The 27969-nt window shown below is 58.9% G+C and overlaps 1 protein-coding gene across 1 annotated transcript in view; it reads right to left on the bottom strand.

The window, feature by feature from the left end:
* Window positions 1-536: 536 nt before the first annotated feature.
* Window positions 537-27969, bottom strand: part of LOC147123823 (apolipoprotein L6-like) — an 89403-nt gene continuing 61970 nt past the window's right edge. The window contains exons 4-5 of the mRNA XM_085967303.1: window positions 14923-14950; window positions 537-3204 (exon numbers count right to left, since the gene is read on the bottom strand). Coding sequence (XP_085823429.1) covers window positions 2286-3204; window positions 14923-14950 — 947 coding nt within the window. The 3' untranslated portion in view covers window positions 537-2285. The remainder of the gene's footprint in view (window positions 3205-14922; window positions 14951-27969) is intronic.

Below are 27969 nucleotides of genomic sequence, written 5' to 3'. Positions count from 1 at the left end.
AATGGGTGGGTAGAGTCCACGATAGGGGAGAGTGTACATGGGCTGTTGGAGGATATTAAATGGGTGGGCAGAGTTCATGATAGGGGAGAGTGTACATGGGCTGTGGGAGGAGATTAAATGGGTGGGTAGAATCCATGATAGGGGAGAGTGTCCATGGGCTGTGGGAGGAGATTAAATGGGTGGGTAGAGTCCATGATAGGGGAGAGTGTCCATGGGATGTGGGAGGAGATTAAATGGGTGGGTAGAGTCCATGATAGGGGAGAGTGTACATGGGCTGTGGGAGGAGATTAAATGGGTGGATAGAGTCCATGATAGGGGAGAGTGTCCATCGGCTGTGGGAGGAGATTAAATGGGTGGGTAGAGTCCATGATAGGGGAGAGTGTACATGGGCTGTGGGAGGAGATTAAATGGGTGGGTAGAGTCCATGATAGGGGAGAGTGTACACGGGCTGTGGGAGGAGATTAAATGGGTGGGTAGAGTCTCTGATAGGGGAGAGTGTCCATCGGCTGTGGGAGGAGATTAAATGGGTGGGTAGAGTCCATGATAGGGGAGAGTGTCCATGGGCTGTGGGAGGAGATTAAATGGGTGGGTAGAGTCCATGATAGGGGAGAGTGTCCATGGGCTGTGGGAGGAGATTAAATGGGTGGGTAGAGTCCATGATAGGGGAGAGTGTCCATGGGCTGTGGGAGGAGATTAAATGGGTGGGTAAAGTCCATGATAGGGGAGAGTGTCCATGGGCTGTGGGAGGAGATTAAATGGGTGGATAGAGTCCATGATAGGGGAGAGTGTACATGGGCTGTGGGAGGAGATTAAATGGGTGGATAGAGTCCATGATAGGGGAGAGTGTCCATGGGCTGTGGGAGGAGATTAAATGGGTGGGTAAAGTCCATGATAGGGGAGAGTGTACACGGGCTGTGGGAGGAGATTAAATGGGTGGGTAGAGTCCATGATAGGGGAGAGTGTACACGGGCTGTGGGAGGAGGATAAATGGGTGGGTAGAGTCCATGATAGGGGAGAGTGTACATGGGCTGTGGGAGGAGATTCAATGGGTGGGTAGAGTCCATCATAGGGGAGAGTGTACACGGGCTGTAGGAGGAGATTAAATGGGTGGGTAGAGTCCATGATAGGGGAGAGTGTACACGGGCTGTCGGAGGAGATTAAATGGGTGGGTAGAGTCCACGATAGGGGAGAGTGTACATGGGCTGTGGGAGGAGGTTAAATGGGTGGGTAGAGTCCATGATAGGGGAGAGTGTACATGGGCTGTGGGAGAAGATTAAATGGGTGGGTAGAGTCCATCATAGGGGAGAGTGTACATGGGCTGTGGAAGGAGATTAAATGGGTGGGTAGAGTCCATCATAGGGGAGAGTGTCCATGGGATGTGGAAGGAGATTAAATGGGTGGGTAGAGTCCACGATAGGGGAGAGTGTACATGGGCTGTTGGAGGATATTAAATGGGTGGGTAGAGTTCATGATAGGGGAGAGTGTACATGGGCTGTGGGAGGAGATTAAATGGGTGGGTAGAGTCCATGATAGGGGAGAATGTGCATTGGCTGTGGGAGGTGATTAAATGGGTGGGTAGAGTCCATCATAGGGTTGAGTGTACATGGGCTGTGGGAGGAGATTAAATGGGTGGGTAGAGTCCATGATAGGGGAGAGTGTACATGGGCTGTGGGAGGAGATTAAATGGGAGGGTAGAGTCCATGATAGGGGAGAGTGTACATGGGCTGTGGGAGGAGATTAAATGCATGGGTAGAGTCCATGATAGGGGAGAGTGTACATGGGCTGTGGGAGGAGATTAAATGGGTGGGTAGAGTCCAGGATAGGGGAGAGTGTACATGGGCTGTGGGAGGAGATTAAATGGGTGGGTAGAGTCCATGATAGGGGAGAGTGTACATGGGCTGTGGGAGGAGATTAAATGGGTGGGTAGAGTCCGTGATAGCGGAGAGTGTACATGGGCTGTTGGGCGACCAATGGCGAGAGTGTGTGGGGATGGGGCAGGAGGTGCGAGGCATTTGGAGGTCATGTGATGAAAGCTCCAGGAATGCGTCCAAGCCGGGTTGGTCACCCTGTTGGTACCTGGGCCCTTCTGCCCTGCATGTCTCATAACACATCAGGCAGTGCGTTCACTCCCTGAAACAGCAGGATTTGGTTGTAGGTGGTTAGACATCGTGCAGTTAGCAGGCAGTGCGAGGAGGGAGCCTCGTCCAAGTCAGCTTATATCTCAAGTACAACCAGCACTGATTGAAGATCCCCCATCGCTGTCCCACCATGACCCTCACTCCTGCCTAAAGTGTCGCTGTGGCGCTGCTGCCACCAGAAGCACGCTTGATGGCTCCAAAAATCCCCGCAAAGGTCTGCAGCTTCTCCTTGATCTCTTGCGCCTTGCTCCGCACCTGCTGGGCCAGCTCTGTCTTGCTGCCCTTGCGCAGGTCCACGGTCTCCGTTACCAAGGAGTAGATGTCCCACGCCACGAAGGCCGAGGACAGCGCCGCGGTGGCAAATTTGGCAGTTCTGGACACCACGAGCGGCGTCCCGAAGAGTAGGTTCCTGACGTAGCCCGTGCTCTCCACCAAATTGCCGCGCTGGAGGCTCCCGAAGAGCGCCGACACCTCCGTCGCCAGTCGCTGCAGTACGGACATCTCCACCATCGTCCGCTGGGCCAGCATGGCGCTCAGCAACCTGTAGCCGTTGTGCCCGACTGAGACGGGACGGAGGCCCAGACGCTTTGCCAGCCCGGCAGCCATGTCCGCCTCGCTCAATTGAGTCAGGCTTTCAATAGCACCATAGGCCACCTTGAAAGATTCCATCAGGTCTTTGCTGTCGCTGTTGTACCGCACAAGAATCTCGTCCACCTTTTTCTGATAGCCCTTGTTCATGTAGGCTTCCGTTATACTGGCAGAGGAAGAGGTAATACCGCCAGCCACGGCCGCCCCGGTGATCAGTAAGGATGCCCCGCCCGTGAAGGGCGCAGCGAGTAATCCTGCCAGTATTAGAGACCCTCCCACCACACTGGTGCCGCTGCCCACAACGGTGGCAATGCTGGCGCGTCGGTGACAAGTATCGATGTCGTCCGCAACCATTTGCAGCTCTTCGATGTTTCGCTCGATCCGCTTTGCGAGGACAGGGAAGAGGGTTAGGAAGCAATCCACCGCCTTGTAATTATCCTGCACTTTAAGCAAGGTATGCTCATGGGCCGGCTGCTTCCTGTTGGGGTTTATAAGCAGAACACAGGTTGCTTGTGTGAGTTGGGGAGGCAGCCTGACATTACTGTGGCAACTCTGTGCCCAGAGAATGCATGGATTTCACACAGCTTCCGCTTTCTCTCCCAGCTACTCTCAACTCAGGTAAGGACGGGGGGTTAGACTCAGGGTAAAGCTCCCTCTACACTGTCCCATCAAACACTACCAGGGCAGGTACAGCACGGGTTAGATAGAGAGTAAAGCTCCCTCTACACTGTCCCATCAAACACTCCCAGGGCAGGTACAGCACAGGGTTAGATACAGAGTAAAGCTACCTCTACACTGTCCCATCAAACACTCCCAGGGCAGGTACAGCACGGGTGAGATACAGAGTAAAGCTCCCTCTACACTGTCCCATCAAACACTCCCAGGGCATGTACTGCATGGTTAACTACTGATTAAACATATGGTACAGTGTGTGTGAAAGGGTGGAAGGTTGGTTGGGGTATAGTGTGTGTGTGAGAGGGTGGGGAGTTGGATGGGGTACAGTGTGTGTGAGGGTGGGGAGTTGGATGGGGTACAGTGTGTGTGAGGGTGGGGAGTTGGATGGGGTACAGTGTGTGTGTGAGGGTGGGGAGTTGGATGGGGTACGGTGTGTGTGTGTGAGGGTGGGGAGTTGGATGGGGTACAGTGTGTGTGAGTGTGGGGAGTTGGATGGGGTACAGTGTGTGTGAGGGTGGGGAGCTGGATGGGGTACAGTGTGTGTGAGGGTGGGGAGTTGGATGGGGTACAGTGTGTGTGTGAGGGTGGGGAGTTGGATGGGGTACAGTGTGTGTGTGAGGGTGGGGAGTTGGATGGGGTACAGTGTGTGTGTGAGGGTGGGGAATTGGATGGGGTACAGTGTGTGTGAGGGTGTGGAGTTGGATGGGGTACAGTGTGTGTGAGGGTGGGGAGTTGGATGGTGTACAGTGTGTGTGAGGGTGGGGAGTTGGATGGGGTACAGTGTGTGTGAGGGTGGGGAGTTGGATGGGGTACAGTGTGTGTGAGGGTGGGGAGTTGGATGGGGTACAGTGTGTGTGAGGGTGGGGAGCCTGGACCTGCTGGAGTCGTACTGCCAGACTTGGGCCCTGACAATAAATCCCCAAAAAACCAAAGTCCTTGTGTTCCAGCAAAGATCCAAACAACATGGACCCACAATAAATTTCACAGTAGGAACAACCAAAATTGAACAAACCACTCACTACACATACTTGGGCTTAAAATTCAGTTCTACGGGAAACTTCAAACTGGCTGTGAATGAACTGAAAGAGAAAGCAAGAAGGGCTTTCTATGCCATCAAAAAATCAATCCAAATAGAAATCCCAATTAGCATTTGGCTCAAAATTTTCAAATCAGTAATTGAACCAATTGCACTCTATGGCAGTGAGGTCTGGGGACCACTAACACAACAAGATTTTGCAAAATGGGACAAACACCCAATTGAGATCCTACATGCGGAATTCTGTAAAAGTATCCTCCTGACTCAAAGGAAAACAGTAAACAACGCATGCAGGGCGGAACTAGGCCAATACCCATTAATAATCACTATCCAAAAAAGAGCCACCAAATTTTGGAATCACCTACAAATGAGCAACCCCCAATGCTATCACTACGACGCCCTGAAATGCCAAGAGCTGACCATAAAGAAGAATACCCTCAGTCAACTAGTCCTGGGACTCAATAAAGTAGCTAATAACAATACTAACAATAACCAGCCCCAGGACAGTGACAGGGTAACACAAAGAATTCGACCCAACACAATCGTCGCTAAGCAAAAGGAAAAATATCTGTCATATTGGGCAGAAACAACAAAAACCCAAAGCAAACTCAATTGCTACTTGGCCCTAAACAGACAATACAACATAGCTGATTACCTGACCATGGTAAAGGATAACAAACTGAGAAGAACCTTGACAAGGTACAGACTTAGCGAACATAGCCTAGCGATCGAAAAAGGCAGACACAGGCAGACCAGGCTGCCAAGAGAAGACAGGATATGCGCTCACTGCAGTCAGGGAGTAGTTGAGACAGAGATGCACTTCCTCACAGCCTGTGGAAAATATCAGGGCATCAGAGAGAATTTCTATCAAAAATTCTCACAAATATGCCCTGAATTCAGTAATCTGACTGACAACCAAAAACTCCCATTCCTACTGGGGGAGGAGAGAAGCTGTGTAACACTGGCGGCACACTATGTTACAGCTTGCCATGAACAGAGGGACAACCAGTAAACTAAGACAAGAGTATATATAAACAAGGCGAAAATATATTTATAAACTCAGGGATATACCTGTTTATACACTGTATGAATGGAACCGCGTTTATGTGTTCAACCATAAATGTATTTTGATGCTTTGGCAACATAAGATGTACCTTATCATGCCAATAAAGCGATTTGTATTGTATTGTATTATTGTGTGAGGGTGGGGAGTTGGATGGGGTACAGTGTGTGTGAGGGTGGGGAGTTGGATGGGGTACAGTGTGTGTGAGGGTGGGGAGTTGGATGGGATACAGTGTGTGTGAGGGTGGGGAGTTGGATGGGGTACAGTGTGTGTGAGGGTGGGGAGTTGGATGGGGTACAGTGTGTGTGAGGGTGGGGAGTTGGATGGGGTACAGTGTGTGTGAGGGTGGGGAGTTGGATGGGGTACAGTGTGTGTGTGAGGGTGGGGAGTTGGATGGGGTACAGTGTGTGTGTGAGGGTGGGGAGTTGGATGGGGTACAGTGTGTGTGAGGGTGGGGAGTTGGATGGGGTACAGTGTGTGTGAGGGTGGGGAATTGGTTGGGCTACAGTGTGTGTGTGAGGGTGGGGAGTTGGATGGGGTACAGTGTGTGTGTGAGGGTGGGGAGTTGGATGGGGTACAGTGTGTGTGAGGGTGGGGAGTTGGATGGGGTACAGTGTGTGTGAGGGTGGGGAGTTGGATGGGGTACAGTGTGTGTGAGGGTGGAGAGTTGGATGGGGTACAGTGTGTGTGAGGATGGGGAGTTGGATGGGGTACAGTGTGTGTGTGAGGGTGGGGAGTTCGATGGGGTACAGTGTGTGTGAGGGTGGGGAGTTGGATGGGGTACAGTGTGTGTGAGGGTGGGGAGTTGGATGGGGTACAGTGTGTGTGAGGGTGGGGAGTTGGATGGGGTACAGTGTGTGTGTGAGGGTGGGGAGTTGGATGGGGTACGGTGTGTGTGAGGGTGGGGAGTTGGATGGGGTACAGTGTGTGTGAGGGTGGGGAGTTGGATGGGGTACAGTGTGTGTGAGGGTGGGGAGTTGGATGGGGTACAGTGTGTGTGAGGGTGGGGAGTTGGATGGGGTACAGTGTGTGTGAGGGTGGGGAGTTGGATGGGGTACAGTGTGTGTGAGGGTGGGGAGTTGGATGGGGTACAGTGTGTGTGAGGGTGGGGAGTTGGATGGGGTACAGTGTGTGTGAGGGTGGGGAGTTGGATGGGGTACAGTGTGTGTGAGGGTGGGGAGTTGGATGGGGTAGAGTGTGTGTGAGGGTGGGGTGTTGGATGGGGCACAGTGTGTGTGAGGGTGGGGAGTTGGATGGGGCACAGTGTGTGTGAGGGTGGGGAGTTGGATGGGGTACAGTGTGTGTGAGGGTGGGGAGTTGGATGGGGTACAGTGTGTGTGAGGGTGGGGAGTTGGATGGGGTACAGTGTGTGTGAGGGTGGGGAGTTGGATGGGGTACAGTGTGTGTGAGGGTGGGGAGTTGGATGGGGTACAGTGTGTGTGAGGGTGGGGAGTTGGATGGGGTACAGTGTGTGTGAGGGTGGGGAGTTGGATGGGGTACAGTGTGTGTGAGGGTGGGGAGATGGATGGGGTACAGTGTGTGTGAGGGTGGGGAGTTGGATGGGGTACAGTGTGTGTGAGGGTGGGGAGTTGGATGGGGTACAGTGTGTGAGAGGGTGGGGAGTTGGATGGGGTACAGTGTGTGTGTGAGGGTGGGGAGTTCGATGGGGTACAGTGTGTGTGAGGGTGGGGAGTTGGATGGGGTACAGTGTGTGTGAGGGTGGGGAGTTGGATGGGGTACAGTGTGTGGGAGGGTGGGGAGTTGGATGGGGTACAGTGTGTGAGAGGCTGGTGAGTTGGATGGGGTACAGCGTGTGTGAGGGTGGGGAGTTGGATGGGGTACAGTGTGTGTGAGGGTGGGGAGTTGGATGGGGTACAGTGTGTGTGAGGGTGGGGAGTTGGATGGGGTACAGTGTGTGTGAGGGTAGGGAGTTGGATGGGGTACAGTGTGTGTGAGGGTGGGAGTTGGATGGGGTACAGTGTGTGTGAGGGTGGGGAGTTGGATGGGGTACAGTGTGTGTGAGGGTGGGGAGTTGGATGGGGTACAGTGTGTGTGAGGGTGGGGAGTTGGATGGGGTACAGTGTGTGTGAGGGTGGGGAGTTGGATGGGGTACAGTGTGTGTGAGGGTGGGGAGTAGGATGGGGTACAGTGTGTGTGAGGGTGGGGAGTTGGATGGGGTACTGTGTGTGTGAGGGTGGGGAGTTGGATGGGGTACAGTGTGTTTGAGGGTGGGGAGTTGTATGGGGTACAGTGTGTGTGAGGGTGGGGAGTTGGATGGGGTACAGTGTGTGTGAGGGTGGGGAGCTGGATGGGGTACAGTGTGTGTGAGGGTGGGGAGTTGGATGGGGTACAGTGTGTGTGTGAGGGTGGGGAGTTGGATGGGGTACAGTGTGTGTGAGGGTGGGGAGTTGGATGGGGTGCAGTGTGTGTGAGGGTGGGGAGTTGGATGGGGTACAGTGTGTGTGAGGGTGGGGAGTTGGATGGGGTACAGTGTGTGTGAGGGTGGGGAGTTGGATGGGGTACAGTGTGTGTGAGAGTGGGGAGTTGGATGGGGTACAGTGTGTGTGAGGGTGGGGAGTTGGATGGGGTACATTGTGTGTGAGGGTGGGGAGTTGGATGGGGTACAGTGTGTGTGAGGGTGGGGAGTTGGATGGGGTACAGTGTGTGTGAGGGTGGGGAGTTGGATGAGGTACAGTGTGTGTGAGGGTGGGGAGTTGGATGGGGTACATTGTGTGTGAGGGTGGGGAGTTGGATGGGGTACAGTGTGTGTGAGGGTGGGGAGTTGGATGGGGTACAGTGTGTGTGAGGGTGGGGAGTTGGATGGGGTACAGTGTGTGTGAGGGTGGGGAGTTGGATGGGGTACAGTGTGTGTGAGGGTGGGGAGTTGGATGGGGTACAGTGTGTGTGAGGGTGGGGAGTTGGATGGGGTACATTGTGTGTGTGAGGGTGGGGAGTTGGATGGGGTACAGTGTGTGTGAGGGTGGGGAGTTGGATGGGGTACAGTGTGTGTGAGGGTGGGGAGTTGGATGGGGTACAGTGTGTGTGAGGGTAGGGAGTTGGATGGGGTACAGTGTGTGTGAGGGTGGGGAGTTGGATGGGGTACAGTGTGTGTGAGGGTGGGGAGTTGGATGGGGTACAGTGTGTGTGAGGGTGGGGAGTTGGATGGGGTACAGTGTGTGTGAGGGTGGGGAGTTGGATGGGGTACAGTGTGTGTGAGGGTGGGGAGTTGGATGGGGTACAGTGTGTGTGTGAGGGTGGGGAGTTGGATGGGGTACAGTGTGTGTGTGAGGGTGGGGAGTTGGATGGGGTACAGTGTGTGTGAGGGTGGGGAGTTGGATGGGGTACAGTGTGTGTGAGGGTGGGGAATTGGTTGGGCTACAGTGTGTGTGTGAGGGTGGGGAGTTGGATGGGGTACAGTGTGTGTGTGAGGGTGGGGAGTTGGATGGGGTACAGTGTGTGTGAGGGTGGGGAGTTGGATGGGGTACAGTGTGTGTGAGGGTGGGGAGTTGGATGGGGTACAGTGTGTGTGAGGGTGGAGAGTTGGATGGGGTACAGTGTGTGTGAGGGTGGGGAGTTGGATGGGGTACAGTGTGTGTGTGAGGGTGGGGAGTTGGATGGGGTACAGTGTGTGTGAGGGTGGGGAGTTGGATGGGGTACAGTGTGTGTGAGGGTGGGGAGTTGGATGGGGTACAGTGTGTGTGTGAGGGTGGGGAGTTGGATGGGGTACAGTGTGTGTGAGGGTGGGGAGTTGGATGGGGTACAGTGTGTGTGAGGGTGGGGAGTTGGATGGGGTACAGTGTGTGTGAGGGTGGGGAGTTGGATGGGGTACAGTGTGTGTGAGGGTGGGGAGTTGGATGGGGTACAGTGTGTGTGAGGGTGGGGAGTTGGATGGGGTACAGTGTGTGTGAGGGTGGGGAGTTGGATGGGGTACAGTGTGTGTGAGGGTGGGGAGTTGGATGGGGTACAGTGTGTGTGAGGGTGGGGAGTTGGATGGGGTACAGTGTGTGTGAGGGTGGGGAGTTGGATGGGGTACAGTGTGTGTGAGGGTGGGGTGTTGGATGGGGCACAGTGTGTGTGAGGGTGGGGAGTTGGATGGGGCACAGTGTGTGTGAGGGTGGGGAGTTGGATGGGGTACAGTGTGTGTGAGGGTGGGGAGTTGGATGGGGTACAGTGTGTGTGAGGGTGGGGAGTTGGATGGGGTACAGTGTGTGTGAGGGTGGGGAGTTGGATGGGGTACAGTGTGTGTGAGGGTGGGGAGTTGGATGGGGTACAGTGTGTGTGAGGGTGGGGAGTTGGATGGGGTACAGTGTGTGTGAGGGTGGGGAGTTGGATGGGGTACAGTGTGTGTGAGGGTGGGGAGTTGGATGGGGTACAGTGTGTGTGAGGGTGGGGAGTTGGATGGGGTACAGTGTGTGTGAGGGTGGGGATTTGGATTGGGTACAGTGTGTGTGAGGGTGGGGAGTTGGATGGGGTACAGTGTGTGTGAGGGTGGGGAGTTGGATGGGGTACAGTGTGTGTGAGGGTGGGGAGTTGGATGGGGTACAGTGTGTGTGAGGGTGGGGAGATGGATGGGGTACAGTGTGTGTGAGGGTGGGGAGTTGGATGGGGTACAGTGTGTGTGAGGGTGGGGAGTTGGATGGGGTACAGTGTGTGAGAGGGTGGGGAGTTGGATGGGGTACAGTGTGTGTGAGGGTGGGGAGTTGGATGGGGTACAGTGTGTGAGAGGGTGGTGAGTTGGATGGGGTACAGCGTGTGTGCGGGTGGGGAGTTGGATGGGGTACAGTGTGTGAGAGGGTGGTGAGTTGGATGGGGTACAGCGTGTGTGCGGGTGGGGAGTTGGATGGGGTACAGTGTGTGTGAGGGTGGGGAGTTGGATGGGGTACAGTGTGTGTGTGAGGGTGGGGAGTTGGATGGGGTACAGTGTGTGTGAGGGTGGGGAGTTGGATGGGGTACAGTGTGTGTGAGGGTGGGGAGTTGGATGGGGTACAGTGTGTGTGAGGGTGGGGAGTTGGATGGGGTACAGTGTGTGTGAGGGTGGGGAGTTGGATGGGGTACAGTGTGTGTGAGGGTGGGGAGTTGGATGGGGTACAGTGTGTGTGAGGGTGGGGAGTTGGATGGGGTACAGTGTGTGTGAGGGTGGGGAGTTGGATGGGGTACAGTGTGTGTGAGGGTGGGGAGTTGGATGGGGTACAGTGTGTGTGAGGGTGGGGAGTTGGATGGGGTACAGTGTGTGTGAGGGTGGGGAGTTGGATGGGGTACAGTGTGTGTGAGGGTGGGGAGATGGATGGGGTACAGTGTGTGTGAGGGTGGGGAGTTGGATGGGGTACAGTGTGTGTGAGGGTGGGGAGTTGGATGGGGTACAGTGTGTGAGAGGGTGGGGAGTTGGATGGGGTACAGTGTGTGTGTGAGGGTGGGGAGTTCGATGGGGTACAGTGTGTGTGAGGGTGGGGAGTTGGATGGGGTACAGTGTGTGTGAGGGTGGGGAGTTGGATGGGGTACAGTGTGTGGGAGGGTGGGGAGTTGGATGGGGTACAGTGTGTGAGAGGGTGGTGAGTTGGATGGGGTACAGCGTGTGTGCGGGTGGGGAGTTGGATGGGGTACAGTGTGTGTGAGGGTGGGGAGTTGGATGGGGTACAGTGTGTGTGTGAGGGTGGGGAGTTGGCTGGGGTACAGTGTGTGTGAGGGTGGGGAGTTGGATGGGGTACAGTGTGTGTGAGGGTGGGGAGTTGGATGGGGTACAGTGTGTGTGAGGGTGGGGAGTTGGATGGGGTACAGTGTGTGTGAGGGTGGGGAGTTGGATGGGGTACAGTGTGTGTGAGGGTGGGGAGTTGGATGGGGTACTGTGTGTGTGAGGGTGGGGAGTTGGATGGGGTACAGTGTGTTTGAGGGTGGGGAGTTGTATGGGGTACAGTGTGTGTGAGGGTGGGGAGTTGGATGGGGTACAGTGTGTGTGAGGGTGGGGAGCTGGATGGGGTACAGTGTGTGTGAGGGTGGGGAGTTGAATGGGGTACAGTGTGTGTGTGAGGGTGGGGAGTTGGATGGGGTACAGTGTGTGTGAGGGTGGGGAGTTGGATGGGGTGCAGTATGTGTGAGGGTGGGGAGTTGGATGGGGTACAGTGTGTGTGAGGGTGGGGAGTTGGATGGGGTACAGTGTGTGTGAGGGTGGGGAGTTGGATGGGGTACAGTGTGTGTGAGAGTGGGGAGTTGGATGGGGTACAGTGTGTGTGAGGGTGGGGAGTTGGATGGGGTACATTGTGTGTGAGGGTGGGGAGTTGGATGGGGTACAGTGTGTGTGAGGGTGGGGAGTTGGATGGGGTACAGTGTGTGTGAGGGTGGGGAGTTGGATGAGGTACAGTGTGTGTGAGGGTGGGGAGTTGGATGGGGTACATTGTGTGTGTGAGGGTGGGGAGTTGGATGGGGTACAGTGTGTGTGAGGGTGGGGAGTTGGATGGGGTACAGTGTGTGTGAGGGTGGGGAGTTGGATGGGGTACAGTGTGTGTGAGGGTGGGGAGTTGGATGGGGTACAGTGTGTGTGAGGGTGGGGAGTTGGATGGGGTACAGTGTGTGTGAGGGTGGGGAGTTGGATGGGGTACTGTGTGTGTGAGGGTGGGGAGTTGGATGGGGTACAGTGTGTTTGAGGGTGGGGAGTTGTATGGGGTACAGTGTGTGTGAGGGTGGGGAGTTGGATGGGGTACAGTGTGTGTGAGGGTGGGGAGCTGGATGGGGTACAGTGTGTGTGGGGGTGGGGAGTTGAATGGGGTACAGTGTGTGTGTGAGGGTGGGGAGTTGGATGGGGTACAGTGTGTGTGAGGGTGGGGAGTTGGATGGGGTGCAGTATGTGTGAGGGTGGGGAGTTGGATGGGGTACAGTGTGTGTGAGGGTGGGGAGTTGGATGGGGTACAGTGTGTGTGAGGGTGGGGAGTTGGATGGGGTACAGTGTGTGTGAGAGTGGGGAGTTGGATGGGGTACAGTGTGTGTGAGGGTGGGGAGTTGGATGGGGTACATTGTGTGTGAGGGTGGGGAGTTGGATGGGGTACAGTGTGTGTGAGGGTGGGGAGTTGGATGGGGTACAGTGTGTGTGTGAGGGTGGGGAGTTGGATGGGGTACAGTGTGTGTGAGGGTGGGGAGTTGGATGGGGTACAGTGTGTGTGAGGGTGGGGAGTTGGATGGGGTACAGTGTGTGTGAGGGTGGGGAGTTGGATGGGGTACAGTGTGTGTGAGGGTGGGGAGTTGGATGGGGTACAGTGTGTGTGAGGGTGGGGAGTTGGATGGGGTACTGTGTGTGTGAGGGTGGGGAGTTGGATGGGGTACAGTGTGTTTGAGGGTGGGGAGTTGTATGGGGTACAGTGTGTGTGAGGGTGGGGAGTTGGATGGGGTACAGTGTGTGTGAGGGTGGGGAGCTGGATGGGGTACAGTGTGTGTGAGGGTGGGGAGTTGAATGGGGTACAGTGTGTGTGTGAGGGTGGGGAGTTGGATGGGGTACAGTGTGTGTGAGGGTGGGGAGTTGGATGGGGTGCAGTATGTGTGAGGGTGGGGAGTTGGATGGGGTACAGTGTGTGTGAGGGTGGGGAGTTGGATGGGGTACAGTGTGTGTGAGGGTGGGGAGTTGGATGGGGTACAGTGTGTGTGAGAGTGGGGAGTTGGATGGGGTACAGTGTGTGTGAGGGTGGGGAGTTGGATGGGGTACATTGTGTGTGAGGGTGGGGAGTTGGATGGGGTACAGTGTGTGTGAGGGTGGGGAGTTGGATGGGGTACAGTGTGTGTGAGGGTGGGGAGTTGGATGAGGTACAGTGTGTGTGAGGGTGGGGAGTTGGATGGGGTACATTGTGTGTGTGAGGGTGGGGAGTTGGATGGGGTACAGTGTGTGTGAGGGTGGGGAGTTGGATGGGGTACAGTGTGTGTGAGGGTGGGGAGTTGGATGGGGTACAGTGTGTGTGAGGGTGGGGAGTTGGATGGGGTACAGTGTGTGTGAGGGTGGGGAGTTGGATGGGGTACAGTGTGTGTGAGGGTGGGGAGTTGGATGGGGTACTGTGTGTGTGAGGGTGGGGAGTTGGATGGGGTACAGTGTGTTTGAGGGTGGGGAGTTGTATGGGGTACAGTGTGTGTGAGGGTGGGGAGTTGGATGGGGTACAGTGTGTGTGAGGGTGGGGAGCTGGATGGGGTACAGTGTGTGTGAGGGTGGGAAGTTGAATGGGGTACAGTGTGTGTGTGAGGGTGGGGAGTTGGATGGGGTACAGTGTGTGTGAGGGTGGGGAGTTGGATGGGGTGCAGTATGTGTGAGGGTGGGGAGTTGGATGGGGTACAGTGTGTGTGAGGGTGGGGAGTTGGATGGGGTACAGTGTGTGTGAGGGTGGGGAGTTGGATGGGGTACAGTGTGTGTGAGAGTGGGGAGTTGGATGGGGTACAGTGTGTGTGAGGGTGGGGAGTTGGATGGGGTACATTGTGTGTGAGGGTGGGGAGTTGGATGGGGTACAGTGTGTGTGAGGGTGGGGAGTTGGATGGGGTACAGTGTGTGTGAGGGTGGGGAGTTGGATGAGGTACAGTGTGTGTGAGGGTGGGGAGTTGGATGGGGTACATTGTGTGTGAGGGTGGGGAGTTGGATGGGGTACAGTGTGTGTGAGGGTGGGGAGTTGGATGGGGTACAGTGTGTGTGAGGGTGGGGAGTTGGATGGGGTACAGTGTGTGTGAGGGTGGGGAGTTGGATGGGGTACAGTGTGTGTGAGGGTGGGGAGTTGGATGGGGTACAGTGTGTGTGAGGGTGGGGAGTTGGATGGGGTACATTGTGTGTGTGAGGGTGGGGAGTTGGATGGGGTACAGTGTGTGTGAGGGTGGGGAGTTGGATGGGGTACAGTGTGTGTGAGGGTGGGGAGTTGGATGGGGTACAGTGTGTGTGAGGGTGGGGAGTTGGATGGGGTACAGTGTGTGTGAGGGTGGGGAGTTGGATGGGGTACAGTGTGTGTGAGGGTGGGGAGTTGGATGGGGTACAGTGTGTGTGAGGGTGGGGAGATGAGTGTTTTTATGAAGTTGAGCCCTGGGGGATTTGATGTGGGAGTGTGATGGTTGTGGTCACCTTTAGGTACGTGCTGGTTCGGACGGGACCCATTACAGCCGTGCAATCCTCAGTGTGTGGGTTTTTTTCATAGTTTTCTGGAGGAGTCTGATGAAGACTCCACTTGAAATTTACAATCGGTTTTGGCTCTTCAAAACTTGGAATTTTCCTGTAAGCCTTACATTTATTAAGTTTATTCCCTCCAAAAGAGGGGAAGGCAGCTTTGTTTACTGCCCGGCCAAGGGACAAAGCTCCTGAAACTATTTGTCTTCCGGGGTCAGATGCTTGCACTCGGGTTGCTTCGAGTTATCAGCTTTTTGGGAATGATGGTCTCATGTTCTTAAGAGTTTATTCAGAAAATGTCCATACTTACCACAACACAACTGCACCAACCTCTTCATCTGTTGAAGAAATTAGAGATTGAAGTTATTTTGATGATAATATTAATGACACAGCTCCGAGATGAGGCCTCCCCTCACAGTTGACGTGTTTTGGATTTGCCCTTGGGATGCCCAGCAGCCAACCCTCCCAGATTGTCCTGCAATCTCCAGGAATGGGAGGTTAATCTCCCGGTGAATTCTTCCAGCCACCCGGGAGAAAATACGGGAGTACAGTTAGCACTTTGCGCCACCACGTACCACGTCTGTAGTTTGTGCACGGCACTCTCACGAGATGCAACCCTTCTGGCCCACATCCTCATGAAGGAGATCTCAATGACCATCGGTGCCCAGTGGTCAGTGAGTTGGTGGTTCCCAGCGGTCAGTCAGTGGTGCCCAGCGATCAGTGAGTGGTGGTTCCCAGCGGTCAGTCACTGGTGCCCAGCTGTCAGTGAGTTGGTGGTTCCCAGCGGTCAGTCAGTGGTGCCCGGCGATCAGTGAGTCGGTGGTTCCCAGCGGTCAGTGGGTCAGTGAGTCAGTGTTTCCCAGTGGTCAGTGGGTCAGCGAGTCGGTGGTTCCCAGCAGTCAGTGGGTCAGTGAGTCGGTGGTTCCCAGCGGTCAGTGGGTCAGCGAGTCGGTGGTTCCCAGCGGTCTGTGGTCAGTGAGTCGGTGGTTCCCAGCGGTCAGTGGGTCAGTGAGTAGGTGGTTACCAGCGGTCAGTGGGTCAATGAGTCGGTGGTTCCCAGCAGTCAGTGGGTCAGCGAGTCGGTGGTTCCCAGCAGTCAGTGGTCAGCGAGTCGGCAATTCCCTGCAGTCAGTGGGTCAACGAGTCGGTGGTTCCCAGCGGTCAGTGGTCAGCGAGTCGGTGGTTCCCAGCGGTCAGTGGGTCAGCGAGTCAGTGGTTCCCAGCGGTCAGTGGGTCAGTGAGTTGGTGGTTCCCAGCGGTCAGTCGATAGTGAGTCGGTGGTTCCCAGCGGTCAGTGGTCAGCGAGTCGGTGGTTCCCAGTGGTCAGTGGGTCAGCGAGTTGGTGGTTCCCAGCGGTCAGTGGTCAGCGAGTCGGTGGTTCCCAGCGGTCAGTGGTCAGCGAGTCGGTGGTTCCCAGCGGTCAGTGGGTCAGCGAGTCGGTGGTTCCCAGCGGTCAGTGGGTCAGCAATTTGGTGTTTCCCAGCGGTCAGTGGGTCAGTGAGTCGGTGGTTCCCAGCGGTCAGTGGGTCAGCGAGTCGATGGTTCCCAGCGGTCAGTGGGTCAGCGAGTTGGTGGGTCCCAGCGGTCAGTGGGTCAGTAAGTCGGTGGTTCCCAGCGGTCAGTGGTCAGCGAGTCGGTGGTTCCCAGCGGTCAGTGGGTCAGCGAATTGGTGGTTCCCAGCAGTCAGTGGGTCAGCAATTTGGTGTTTCCCAGCGGTCAGTAGGTCAGCGAGTCGGTGGTTCCCAGCGGTCAGTGGGTCAGCGAGTCGGTGGTTCCCAGCGGTCAGTGGGTCAGTGAGTCAGTGGTTCCCAGCGGTCAGTGGCTCTGCGGTGCCCAGCGATGCCCAGCGGTCAGTGGGTCAGCGAGTCGGTAAATCCCAGCGGTCAGTGAGTCAGTGGTTCCCAGTGGCCAGTGGTCAGTGGGTCAGCGAGTCGGTGGTTCCCAGCGGTCAGTGGTCAGCGAGTCGGTGATTCGCAGCGGTCAGTTGGTCAGCGAGTCGGTGGTTCGCAGCGGTCAGTTGGTCAGTGAGTCTGTGGTTCCCAGCGGTCAGTGGGTCAGCGAGTCGGTGGTTCCCAGCGGTCAGTGCCTCAGTGAGTCAGTGGTTCCCAGCGGTCAGTGGCTCTGCGGTGCCCAGCGATGCCCAGCGGTCAGTGGGTCAGCGAGTCGGTAAATCCCAGCGGTCTGTGGGTCAGCGTGTCGGTGCTTCCCAGTGGCCAGGGGTCAGTGGGTCAGCGAGTCGGTGGTTCCCAGCAGTCAGTGGTCAGCGAGTCGGTGGTTCGCAGCGGTCAGTTGGTCAGTGAGTCGGTGGTTCCCAGTGGTCAGTGGGTCAGCGAGTCGGTGGTTCCCAGCGGTCAGTGGTCAGCGAGTCAGTGGTTCCCAGCGGTCAGTGGTCAGCAAGTGGGTGGTTCCCAGCGGTCAGTGGTCAGTGAGTCGGTGGTTCCCAGCAGTCAGTGGGTCACCGAGTCGGTTGTTCTAAGTGGTCAGTGAGTCGGTGGTTCCCAGCGGTCGGTGGGTCAGCGAGTCGGTGGTTCCCAGCGGTCAGTGGTCAGCGAGTCGGTGGTTCCCAGCGGTCAGTGGTCAGCGAGTCGGTGGTTCCCAGCGGTCAGTGGGTCAGCGAGTCGGTGGTTCCCAGCGGTCAGTGGGTCAGCAATTTGGTGTTTCCCAGCGGTCAGTGGGTCAGTGAGTCGGTGGTTCCCAGCGGTCAGTGGGTCAGCGAGGCGATGGTTCCCAGCGGTCAGTGGGTCAGTGAGTCGGTGGTTCCCAGCGGTCAGTGGTCAGCGAGTCAGTGGTTCCCAGTGGTCAGTGGGTCAGCGAGTCGGTGGTTCCCAGCGGTCAGTGGTCAGCGAGTCGGTGGTTCCCAGCGGTCAGTGGGTCAACGAGTCGGTGGTGCCCAGCAGTCAGTGGTCAGCGAGTCGGTGGTTCCCAGCGGTCAGTGGGTCAGCGAGTCGGTGGTTCCCAGCGGTCAGTGGGTCAGTGGTTCCCAGCGGTCAGTGGCTCTGCGGTGCCCAGCGATGCCCAGCGGTCAGTGGGTCAGCGACTCGGTAAATCCCAGCGGTCAGTGGGTCAGCGAGTCAGTGGTTCCCAGTGGCCAGTGGTCAGTGGGTCAGCGAGTCGGTGGTTCCCAGCGGTCAGTGGTCAGCGAGTCGGTGGTTCGCAGCGGTCAGTTGGTCAGTGAGTCGGTGGTTCCCAGCGGTCAGTGGGTCAGTGAGTCGGTGGCTCCCAGCGGTCAGTGGGTCAGCGAGTCGATGGTTCCCAGCGTTCAGTGGGTCAGCGAGTCGGTGGTTCCCAGCGGTCAGTGGTCAGCGAGTCGGTTGTTCCCAGCAGTCAGTGGGTCAGCGAGTCGGTGGTTCCCAGCGGTCAGTGGTCAGCGAGTCGGTGGTTCCCAGCGGTCGGTGGGTCAGCGAGTCGGTGGTTCCCAGCGGTCAGTGGTCAGCGAGTCGGTGGTTCCCAGCGGTCGGTGGGTCAGCAAGTCGGTGGTTCCCAGCGGTCAGTGGTCAGCGAGTCGGCGGTTCCCAGCATTCAGTGGGTCAGCAAGTCGTTAATTCCCAGCGGTGAGTGGGTCAGTGAGTCGGTGGTTCCCAGCGGTCAGTGGGTCAGTCAGTCGGTGGTTCCCAGCGGTCAGTGGGTCAGCGGTTCCCAGCGGTCAGTGGGTCAGTCAGTCGCTGGTTCCCAGCGGTCAGTGGGTCAGTCAGACGGTGGTTCCCAGCGGTCAGTGGGTCAGCGGTTCCCAGCGGTCAGTGGGTCAGTCAGTTGGTGGTTCCCAGCGGTCAGTGGGTCAGCGAGTCGGTGGTTCCCAGCGGTCAGTGGGTCAGCGAGTCGGTGATTCCCAGCGGTCAGTGGTCAGCGAGTCAGTGGTTCCCAGCGGTCAGTGGGTCAACGAGTCGGTGGTTCCCAGTGGTCAGTGGTCAGCGAGTCGGTGGTTCCCAGCGGTCAGTGGGTCAGCGAGTCGGTGGCTCCCAGCGGTCAGTGGGTCAGTGAGTCAGTGGTTCCCAGCGGTCAGTGGCTCTGCGGTGCCCAGCGATGCCCAGCGGTCAGTGGGTCAGCGAGTCGGTAAATCCCAGCGGTCAGTGGGTCAGCGAGTCGGTGGTTCCCAGTGGCCAGTGGTCAGTGGGTCAGCGAGTCGGTGGTTCCCAGCGGTCAGTGGTCAGCGAGTCGGTGGTTCGCAGCGGTCAGTTGGTCAGTGAGTCGGTGGTTCCCAGCGGTCAGTGGGTCAGTGAGTCGGTGGTTCCCAGCGGTCATTGGTCAGCGAGTCAATGGTTCCCAGCGTTCAGTGGGTCAGCGGTTCCCAGCATTCAGTGGGTCAGCAAGTCGTTAATTCCCAGCAGTGAGTGGGTCAGTGAGTCGGTGGTTCCCAGCGGTCAGTAGGTCAGTCAGTCGGTGGTTCCCAGCGGTCAGTGGGTCAGCGGCTCCCAGCGGTCAGTGGGTCACTCAGTCGCTGGTTCCCAGCGGTCAGTGGGTCAGTCAGACGGTGGTTCCCAGCGGTCAGTGGGTTAGTGGTTCCCAGCGGTCAGTGGGTCAGCGAGTCGGTGGTTCCCAGCGGTCAGTGGGCCAGCGAGTCGGTGGTTCCCAGCAGTCAGTGGTCAGCGAGTCGGCAATTCCCTGCAGTCAGTGGGTCAACGAGTCGGTGGTTCCCAGCGGTCAGTGGGTCAGCGAGTCAGTGGTTCCCAGCGGTCAGTGGGTCAGTGAGTTGGTGGTTCCCAGCGGACAGTCGATAGTGAGTCGGTGGTTCCCAGCGGTCAGTGGTCAGCGAGTCGGTGGTTCCCAGTGGTCAGTGGGTCAGCGAGTTGGTGGTTCCCAGCGGTCAGTGGTCAGCGAGTCGGTGGTTCCCAGTGGTCAGTGGTCAGCGAGTCGGTGGTTCCCAGCGGTCAGTGGGTCAGCGAGTCGGTGGTTCCCAGTGGTCAGTGGTCAGCGAGTTGGTGGTTCCCAGCAGTCGGTGGGTCAGCGAGTCGGTGGTTCCCAGCGGTCAGTGGTCAGCGAGTCGGTGGTTCCCAGCGGTCAGTGGTCAGCGAGTCGGTGGTTCCCAGCGGTCAGTGGGTCAGGGAGTCGGTGGTTCCCAGCGGTCAGTGGGTCAGCAATTTGGTGTTTCCCAGCGGTCAGTGGGTCAGTGAGACGGTGGTTCCCAGCGGTCAGTGGGTCAGCGAGTCGATGGTTCCCAGCGGTCAGTGGGTCAGTGAGTCGGTGGTTCCCAGCGGTCAGTGGGTTAGTGGTTCCCAGCGGTCAGTGGGTCAGCGAGTCGGTGGTTCCCAGCGGTCAGTGGGCCAGCGAGTCGGTGGTTCCCAGCAGTCAGTGGTCAGCGAGTCGGCAATTCCCTGCAGTCAGTGGGTCAACGAGTCGGTGGTTCCCAGCGGTCAGTGGTCAGCGAGTCGGTGGTTCCCAGCGGTCAGTGGGTCAGCGAGTCAGTGGTTCCCAGCGGTCAGTGGGTCAGTGAGTTGGTGGTTCCCAGCGGTCAGTCGATAGTGAGTCGGTGGTTCCCAGCGGTCAGTGGTCAGCGAGTCGGTGGTTCCCAGTGGTCAGTGGGTCAGCGAGTTGGTGGTTCCCAGCGGTCAGTGGTCAGCGAGTCGGTGGTTCCCAGCGGTCAGTGGTCAGCGAGTCGGTGGTTCCCAGCGGTCAGTGGGTCAGCGAGTCGGTGGTTCCCAGCGGTCAGTGGGTCAGCAATTTGGTATTTCCCAGCGGTCAGTGGGTCAGTGAGTCGGTGGTTCCCAGCGGTCAGTGGGTCAGCGAGTCGATGGTTCCCAGCGGTCAGTGGGTCAGCGAGTTGGTGGGTCCCAGCGGTCAGTGGGTCAGTAAGTCGGTGGTTCCCAGCGGACAGTGGGTCAGCGAATTGGTGGTTCCCAGCGGTCAGTGGGTCAGCGAGTCGGTGGTTCCCAGCAGTCAGTGGGTCAGCGAGTCGGTGGTTCCCAGCGGTCAGTGGGTCAGCGAGTCGGTGGTTCCCAGCGGTCAGTGGGTCAGTGAGTCAGTGGTTCCCAGTGGTCAGTGGCTCTGCGGTGCCCAGCGATGCCCAGCGGTCAGTGGGTCAGCGAGTCGGTAAATCCCAGTGGTCAGTGAGTCAGTGGTTCCCAGTGGCCAGTGGGTCAGCGAGTCGGTGGTTCACAGCGGTCAGTTGGTCAGCGAGTCGGTGGTTCGCAGCGGTCAGTTGGTCAGTGAGTCGGTGGTTCCCAGCGGTCAGTGGGTCAGCGAGTCGGTGGTTCCCAGCGGTCAGTGCGTCAGTGAGTCAGTGGTTCCCAGCGGTCAGTGGCTCTGCGGAGCCCAGCGATGCCCAGCGGTCAGTGGGTCAGCGAGTCGGTAAATCCCAGCGGTCAGTGAGTCAGCGTGTCGGTGGTTCCCAGTGGCCAGTGGGTCAGCGAGTCGGTGGTTCCCAGCGGTCAGTGGTCAGCGAGTCGGTGGTTCGCAGCGCTCAGTTGGTCAGTGAGTCGGTGGTTCCCAGTGGTCAGTGGTTCAGCGAGTCGGTGGTTCCCAGCGGTCAGTGGTCAGCGAGTCAGTGGTTCCCTGCGGTCAGTGGTCAGCGAGTGGGTGGTTCCCAGCGGTCAGTGGTCAGCGAGTCGGTGGTTCCCAGCGGTCAGTGGGTCAGCGAGTCGGTGGTTCCCAGCGGTCAGTGGGTCAGTGAGTCAGTGGTTCCCAGCGGTCAGTGGCTCTGCGGTGCCCAGCGATGCCCAGCGGTCAGTGGGTCAGCGAGTCGGTAAATCCCTGCGGTCAGTGGGTCAGCGAGTCGGTGGTTCCCAGTGGCCAGTGGTCAGTGGGTCAGCGAGTCGGTGGTTCGCAGCGGTCAGTTGGTCAGTGAGTCGGTGGTTCCCAGCGGTCAGTGGGTCAGCGAGTCGGTGGTTCCCAGTGGTCAGTGGTCAGCGAGTTGGTGGTTCCCAGCAGTCGGTGGGTCAGCGAGTCGGTGGTTCCCAGCGGTCAGTGGTCAGCGAGTCGGTGGTTCCCAGCGGTCAGTGGTCAGCGAGTCGGTGGTTCCCAGCGGTCAGTGGGTCAGGGAGTCGGTGGTTCCCAGCGGTCAGTGGGTCAGCAATTTGGTGTTTCCCAGCGGTCATTGGTCAGTGAGACGGTGGTTCCCAGCGGTCAGTGGGTCAGCGAGTCGATGGTTCCCAGCGGTCAGTGGGTCAGTGAGTCGGTGGTTCCCAGTGGTCAGTGGGTCAGCGAGTCGGTGGTTCCCAGCGGTCAGTGGTCAGCGAGTCGGTGGTTCCCAGCGGTCAGTGGGTCAACGAGTCGGTGGTTCCCAGCGGTCAGTGGTCAGCGAGTCGGTGGTTCCCAGCGGTCAGTGGGTCAGCGAGTCGGTGGTTCCCAGCGGTCAGTGGTCAGCGAGTCGGTGGTTCGCAGCGGTCAGTTGGTCAGTGAGTCGGTGGTTCCCAGCGGTCAGTGGGTCAGTGAGTCGGTGGTTCCCAGCGGTCATTGGTCAGCGAGTCAATGGTTCCCAGCGTTCAGTGGGTCAGCGGTTTCCAGCATTCAGTGGGTCAGCAAGTCGTTAATTCCCAGCAGTGAGTGGGTCAGTGAGTCGGTGGTTCCCAGCGGTCAGTGGGTCAGTCAGTCGGTGGTTCCCAGCGGTCAGTGGGTCAGCGGCTCCCAGCGGTCAGTGGGTCACTCAGTCGCTGGTTCCCAGCGGTCAGTGGGTCAGTCAGACGGTGGTTCCCAGCGGTCAGTGGGTTAGTGGTTCCCAGCGGTCAGTGGGTCAGCGAGTCGGTGGTTCCCAGCGGTCAGTGGGCCAGCGAGTCGGTGGTTCCCAGCAGTCAGTGGTCAGCGAGTCGGCAATTCCCTGCAGTCAGTGGGTCAACGAGTCGGTGGTTCCCAGCGGTCAGTGGGTCAGCGAGTCAGTGGTTCCCAGCGGTCAGTGGGTCAGTGAGTTGGTGGTTCCCAGCGGACAGTCGATAGTGAGTCGGTGGTTCCCAGCGGTCAGTGGTCAGCGAGTCGGTGGTTCCCAGTGGTCAGTGGGTCAGCGAGTTGGTGGTTCCCAGCGGTCAGTGGTCAGCGAGTCGGTGGTTCCCAGTGGTCAGTGGTCAGCGAGTCGGTGGTTCCCAGCGGTCAGTGGGTCAGCGAGTCGGTGGTTCCCAGTGGTCAGTGGTCAGCGAGTTGGTGGTTCCCAGCAGTCGGTGGGTCAGCGAGTCGGTGGTTCCCAGCGGTCAGTGGGTCAGTAAGTCGGTGGTTCCCAGCGGACAGTGGGTCAGCGAATTGGTGGTTCCCAGCGGTCAGTGGGTCAGCGAGTCGGTGGTTCCCAGCAGTCAGTGGGTCAGCGAGTCGGTGGTTCCCAGCGGTCAGTGGGTCAGCGAGTCGGTGGTTCCCAGCGGTCAGTGGGTCAGTGAGTCAGTGGTTCCCAGTGGTCAGTGGCTCTGCGGTGCCCAGCGATGCCCAGCGGTCAGTGGGTCAGCGAGTCGGTAAATCCCAGTGGTCAGTGAGTCAGTGGTTCCCAGTGGCCAGTGGGTCAGCGAGTCGGTGGTTCACAGCGGTCAGTTGGTCAGCGAGTCGGTGGTTCGCAGCGGTCAGTTGGTCAGTGAGTCGGTGGTTCCCAGCGGTCAGTGGGTCAGCGAGTCGGTGGTTCCCAGCGGTCAGTGCGTCAGTGAGTCAGTGGTTCCCAGCGGTCAGTGGCTCTGCGGAGCCCAGCGATGCCCAGCGGTCAGTGGGTCAGCGAGTCGGTAAATCCCAGCGGTCAGTGAGTCAGCGTGTCGGTGGTTCCCAGTGGCCAGTGGGTCAGCGAGTCGGTGGTTCCCAGCGGTCAGTGGTCAGCGAGTCGGTGGTTCGCAGCGCTCAGTTGGTCAGTGAGTCGGTGGTTCCCAGTGGTCAGTGGTTCAGCGAGTCGGTGGTTCCCAGCGGTCAGTGGTCAGCGAGTCAGTGGTTCCCTGCGGTCAGTGGTCAGCGAGTGGGTGGTTCCCAGCGGTCAGTGGTCAGCGAGTCGGTGGTTCCCAGCGGTCAGTGGGTCAGCGAGTCGGTGGTTCCCAGCGGTCAGTGGGTCAGTGAGTCAGTGGTTCCCAGCGGTCAGTGGCTCTGCGGTGCCCAGCGATGCCCAGCGGTCAGTGGGTCAGCGAGTCGGTAAATCCCTGCGGTCAGTGGGTCAGCGAGTCGGTGGTTCCCAGTGGCCAGTGGTCAGTGGGTCAGCGAGTCGGTGGTTCGCAGCGGTCAGTTGGTCAGTGAGTCGGTGGTTCCCAGCGGTCAGTGGGTCAGCGAGTCGGTGGTTCCCAGTGGTCAGTGGTCAGCGAGTTGGTGGTTCCCAGCAGTCGGTGGGTCAGCGAGTCGGTGGTTCCCAGCGGTCAGTGGTCAGCGAGTCGGTGGTTCCCAGCGGTCAGTGGTCAGCGAGTCGGTGGTTCCCAGCGGTCAGTGGGTCAGGGAGTCGGTGGTTCCCAGCGGTCAGTGGGTCAGCAATTTGGTGTTTCCCAGCGGTCATTGGTCAGTGAGACGGTGGTTCCCAGCGGTCAGTGGGTCAGCGAGTCGATGGTTCCCAGCGGTCAGTGGGTCAGTGAGTCGGTGGTTCCCAGTGGTCAGTGGGTCAGCGAGTCGGTGGTTCCCAGCGGTCAGTGGTCAGCGAGTCGGTGGTTCCCAGCGGTCAGTGGGTCAACGAGTCGGTGGTTCCCAGCGGTCAGTGGTCAGCGAGTCGGTGGTTCCCAGCGGTCAGTGGGTCAGCGAGTCGGTGGTTCCCAGCGGTCAGTGGTCAGCGAGTCGGTGGTTCGCAGCGGTCAGTTGGTCAGTGAGTCGGTGGTTCCCAGCGGTCAGTGGGTCAGTGAGTCGGTGGTTCCCAGCGGTCATTGGTCAGCGAGTCAATGGTTCCCAGCGTTCAGTGGGTCAGCGGTTTCCAGCATTCAGTGGGTCAGCAAGTCGTTAATTCCCAGCAGTGAGTGGGTCAGTGAGTCGGTGGTTCCCAGCGGTCAGTGGGTCAGTCAGTCGGTGGTTCCCAGCGGTCAGTGGGTCAGCGGCTCCCAGCGGTCAGTGGGTCACTCAGTCGCTGGTTCCCAGCGGTCAGTGGGTCAGTCAGACGGTGGTTCCCAGCGGTCAGTGGGTTAGTGGTTCCCAGCGGTCAGTGGGTCAGCGAGTCGGTGGTTCCCAGCGGTCAGTGGGCCAGCGAGTCGGTGGTTCCCAGCAGTCAGTGGTCAGCGAGTCGGCAATTCCCTGCAGTCAGTGGGTCAACGAGTCGGTGGTTCCCAGCGGTCAGTGGGTCAGCGAGTCAGTGGTTCCCAGCGGTCAGTGGGTCAGTGAGTTGGTGGTTCCCAGCGGACAGTCGATAGTGAGTCGGTGGTTCCCAGCGGTCAGTGGTCAGCGAGTCGGTGGTTCCCAGTGGTCAGTGGGTCAGCGAGTTGGTGGTTCCCAGCGGTCAGTGGTCAGCGAGTCGGTGGTTCCCAGTGGTCAGTGGTCAGCGAGTCGGTGGTTCCCAGCGGTCAGTGGGTCAGCGAGTCGGTGGTTCCCAGTGGTCAGTGGTCAGCGAGTTGGTGGTTCCCAGCAGTCGGTGGGTCAGCGAGTCGGTGGTTCCCAGCGGTCAGTGGTCAGCGAGTCGGTGGTTCCCAGCGGTCAGTGGTCAGCGAGTTGGTGGTTCCCAGCAGTCGGTGGGTCAGCGAGTCGGTGGTTCCCAGCGGTCAGTGGTCAGCGAGTCGGTGGTTCCCAGCGGTCAGTGGTCAGCGAGTCGGTGGTTCCCAGCGGTCAGTGGGTCAGGGAGTCGGTGGTTCCCAGCGGTCAGTGGGTCAGCAATTTGGTGTTTCCCAGCGGTCAGTGGGTCAGTGAGACGGTGGTTCCCAGCGGTCAGTGGGTCAGCGAGTCGATGGTTCCCAGCGGTCAGTGGGTCAGTGAGTCGGTGGTTCCCAGCGGTCAGTGGGTTAGTGGTTCCCAGCGGTCAGTGGGTCAGCGAGTCGGTGGTTCCCAGCGGTCAGTGGGCCAGCGAGTCGGTGGTTCCCAGCAGTCAGTGGTCAGCGAGTCGGCAATTCCCTGCAGTCAGTGGGTCAACGAGTCGGTGGTTCCCAGCGGTCAGTGGTCAGCGAGTCGGTGGTTCCCAGCGGTCAGTGGGTCAGCGAGTCAGTGGTTCCCAGCGGTCAGTGGGTCAGTGAGTTGGTGGTTCCCAGCGGTCAGTCGATAGTGAGTCGGTGGTTCCCAGCGGTCAGTGGTCAGCGAGTCGGTGGTTCCCAGTGGTCAGTGGGTCAGCGAGTTGGTGGTTCCCAGCGGTCAGTGGTCAGCGAGTCGGTGGTTCCCAGCGGTCAGTGGTCAGCGAGTCGGTGGTTCCCAGCGGTCAGTGGGTCAGCGAGTCGGTGGTTCCCAGCGGTCAGTGGGTCAGCAATTTGGTATTTCCCAGCGGTCAGTGGGTCAGTGAGTCGGTGGTTCCCAGCGGTCAGTGGGTCAGCGAGTCGATGGTTCCCAGCGGTCAGTGGGTCAGCGAGTTGGTGGGTCCCAGCGGTCAGTGGGTCAGTAAGTCGGTGGTTCCCAGCGGACAGTGGGTCAGCGAATTGGTGGTTCCCAGCGGTCAGTGGGTCAGCGAGTCGGTGGTTCCCAGCAGTCAGTGGGTCAGCGAGTCGGTGGTTCCCAGCGGTCAGTGGGTCAGCGAGTCGGTGGTTCCCAGCGGTCAGTGGGTCAGTGAGTCAGTGGTTCCCAGTGGTCAGTGGCTCTGCGGTGCCCAGCGATGCCCAGCGGTCAGTGGGTCAGCGAGTCGGTAAATCCCAGTGGTCAGTGAGTCAGTGGTTCCCAGTGGCCAGTGGGTCAGCGAGTCGGTGGTTCACAGCGGTCAGTTGGTCAGCGAGTCGGTGGTTCGCAGCGGTCAGTTGGTCAGTGAGTCGGTGGTTCCCAGCGGTCAGTGGGTCAGCGAGTCGGTGGTTCCCAGCGGTCAGTGCGTCAGTGAGTCAGTGGTTCCCAGCGGTCAGTGGCTCTGCGGAGCCCAGCGATGCCCAGCGGTCAGTGGGTCAGCGAGTCGGTAAATCCCAGCGGTCAGTGAGTCAGCGTGTCGGTGGTTCCCAGTGGCCAGTGGGTCAGCGAGTCGGTGGTTCCCAGCGGTCAGTGGTCAGCGAGTCGGTGGTTCGCAGCGCTCAGTTGGTCAGTGAGTCGGTGGTTCCCAGTGGTCAGTGGTTCAGCGAGTCGGTGGTTCCCAGCGGTCAGTGGTCAGCGAGTCAGTGGTTCCCTGCGGTCAGTGGTCAGCGAGTGGGTGGTTCCCAGCGGTCAGTGGTCAGCGAGTCGGTGGTTCCCAGCGGTCAGTGGGTCAGCGAGTCGGTGGTTCCCAGCGGTCAGTGGGTCAGTGAGTCAGTGGTTCCCAGCGGTCAGTGGCTCTGCGGTGCCCAGCGATGCCCAGCGGTCAGTGGGTCAGCGATTCGGTAAATCCCTGCGGTCAGTGGGTCAGCGAGTCGGTGGTTCCCAGTGGCCAGTGGTCAGTGGGTCAGCGAGTCGGTGGTTCGCAGCGGTCAGTTGGTCAGTGAGTCGGTGGTTCCCAGCGGTCAGTGGGTCAGCGAGTCGGTGGTTCCCAGTGGTCAGTGGTCAGCGAGTTGGTGGTTCCCAGCAGTCGGTGGGTCAGCGAGTCGGTGGTTCCCAGCGGTCAGTGGTCAGCGAGTCGGTGGTTCCCAGCGGTCAGTGGTCAGCGAGTCGGTGGTTCCCAGCGGTCAGTGGGTCAGGGAGTCGGTGGTTCCCAGCGGTCAGTGGGTCAGCAATTTGGTGTTTCCCAGCGGTCATTGGTCAGTGAGACGGTGGTTCCCAGCGGTCAGTGGGTCAGCGAGTCGATGGTTCCCAGCGGTCAGTGGGTCAGTGAGTCGGTGGTTCCCAGTGGTCAGTGGGTCAGCGAGTCGGTGGTTCCCAGCGGTCAGTGGTCAGCGAGTCGGTGGTTCCCAGCGGTCAGTGGGTCAACGAGTCGGTGGTTCCCAGCGGTCAGCGGTCAGCGAGTCGGTGGTTCCCAGCGGTCAGTGGGTCAGCGAGTCGGTGGTTCCCAGCGGTCAGTGGGTCAGTGAGTCAGTGGTTCCCAGCGGTCAGTGGCTCTGCGGTGCCCAGCGATGCCCAGCGGTCAGTGGGTCAGCGAGTCGGTAAATCCCAGCGGTCAGTGGGTCAGCGAGTCGGTGGTTCCCAGCGGTCAGTGGTCAGCGAGTCGGTGGTTCGCAGCGGTCAGTTGGTCAGTGAGTCGGTGGTTCCCAGCGGACAGTGGGTCAGTGAGTCGGTGGTTCCCAGCGGTCTGTGGGTCAGTGAGTCAGTGGTTCCCAGCGGTCAGTGGCTCTGCGGTGCCCAGCGATGCCCAGCGGTCAGTGGGTCAGCGAGTCGGTGGTTCGCAGCGGTCAGTGGGTCAGTGAGTCAGTGGTTCCCAGCGGTCAGTGGCTCTGCGGTGCCCAGCGATGCCCAGCGGTCAGTGGGTCAGCGAGTCGGTAAATCCCAGCGGTCAGTGGGTCAGCGAGTCGGTGGTTCCCAGTGGCCAGTGGTCAGTGGGTCAGCG

The sequence above is a fragment of the Somniosus microcephalus genome, chromosome 2, assembly GCF_052327205.1.
Source record: "Somniosus microcephalus isolate GS21.2 chromosome 2, FLI_Smic_1.0, whole genome shotgun sequence".
NCBI classification, from domain to species: Eukaryota; Metazoa; Chordata; class Chondrichthyes; order Squaliformes; family Somniosidae; genus Somniosus; species Somniosus microcephalus.
Note: the sequence above shows the minus strand (reverse complement) of the source record. Positions and strands in the feature narration are given on the sequence as shown.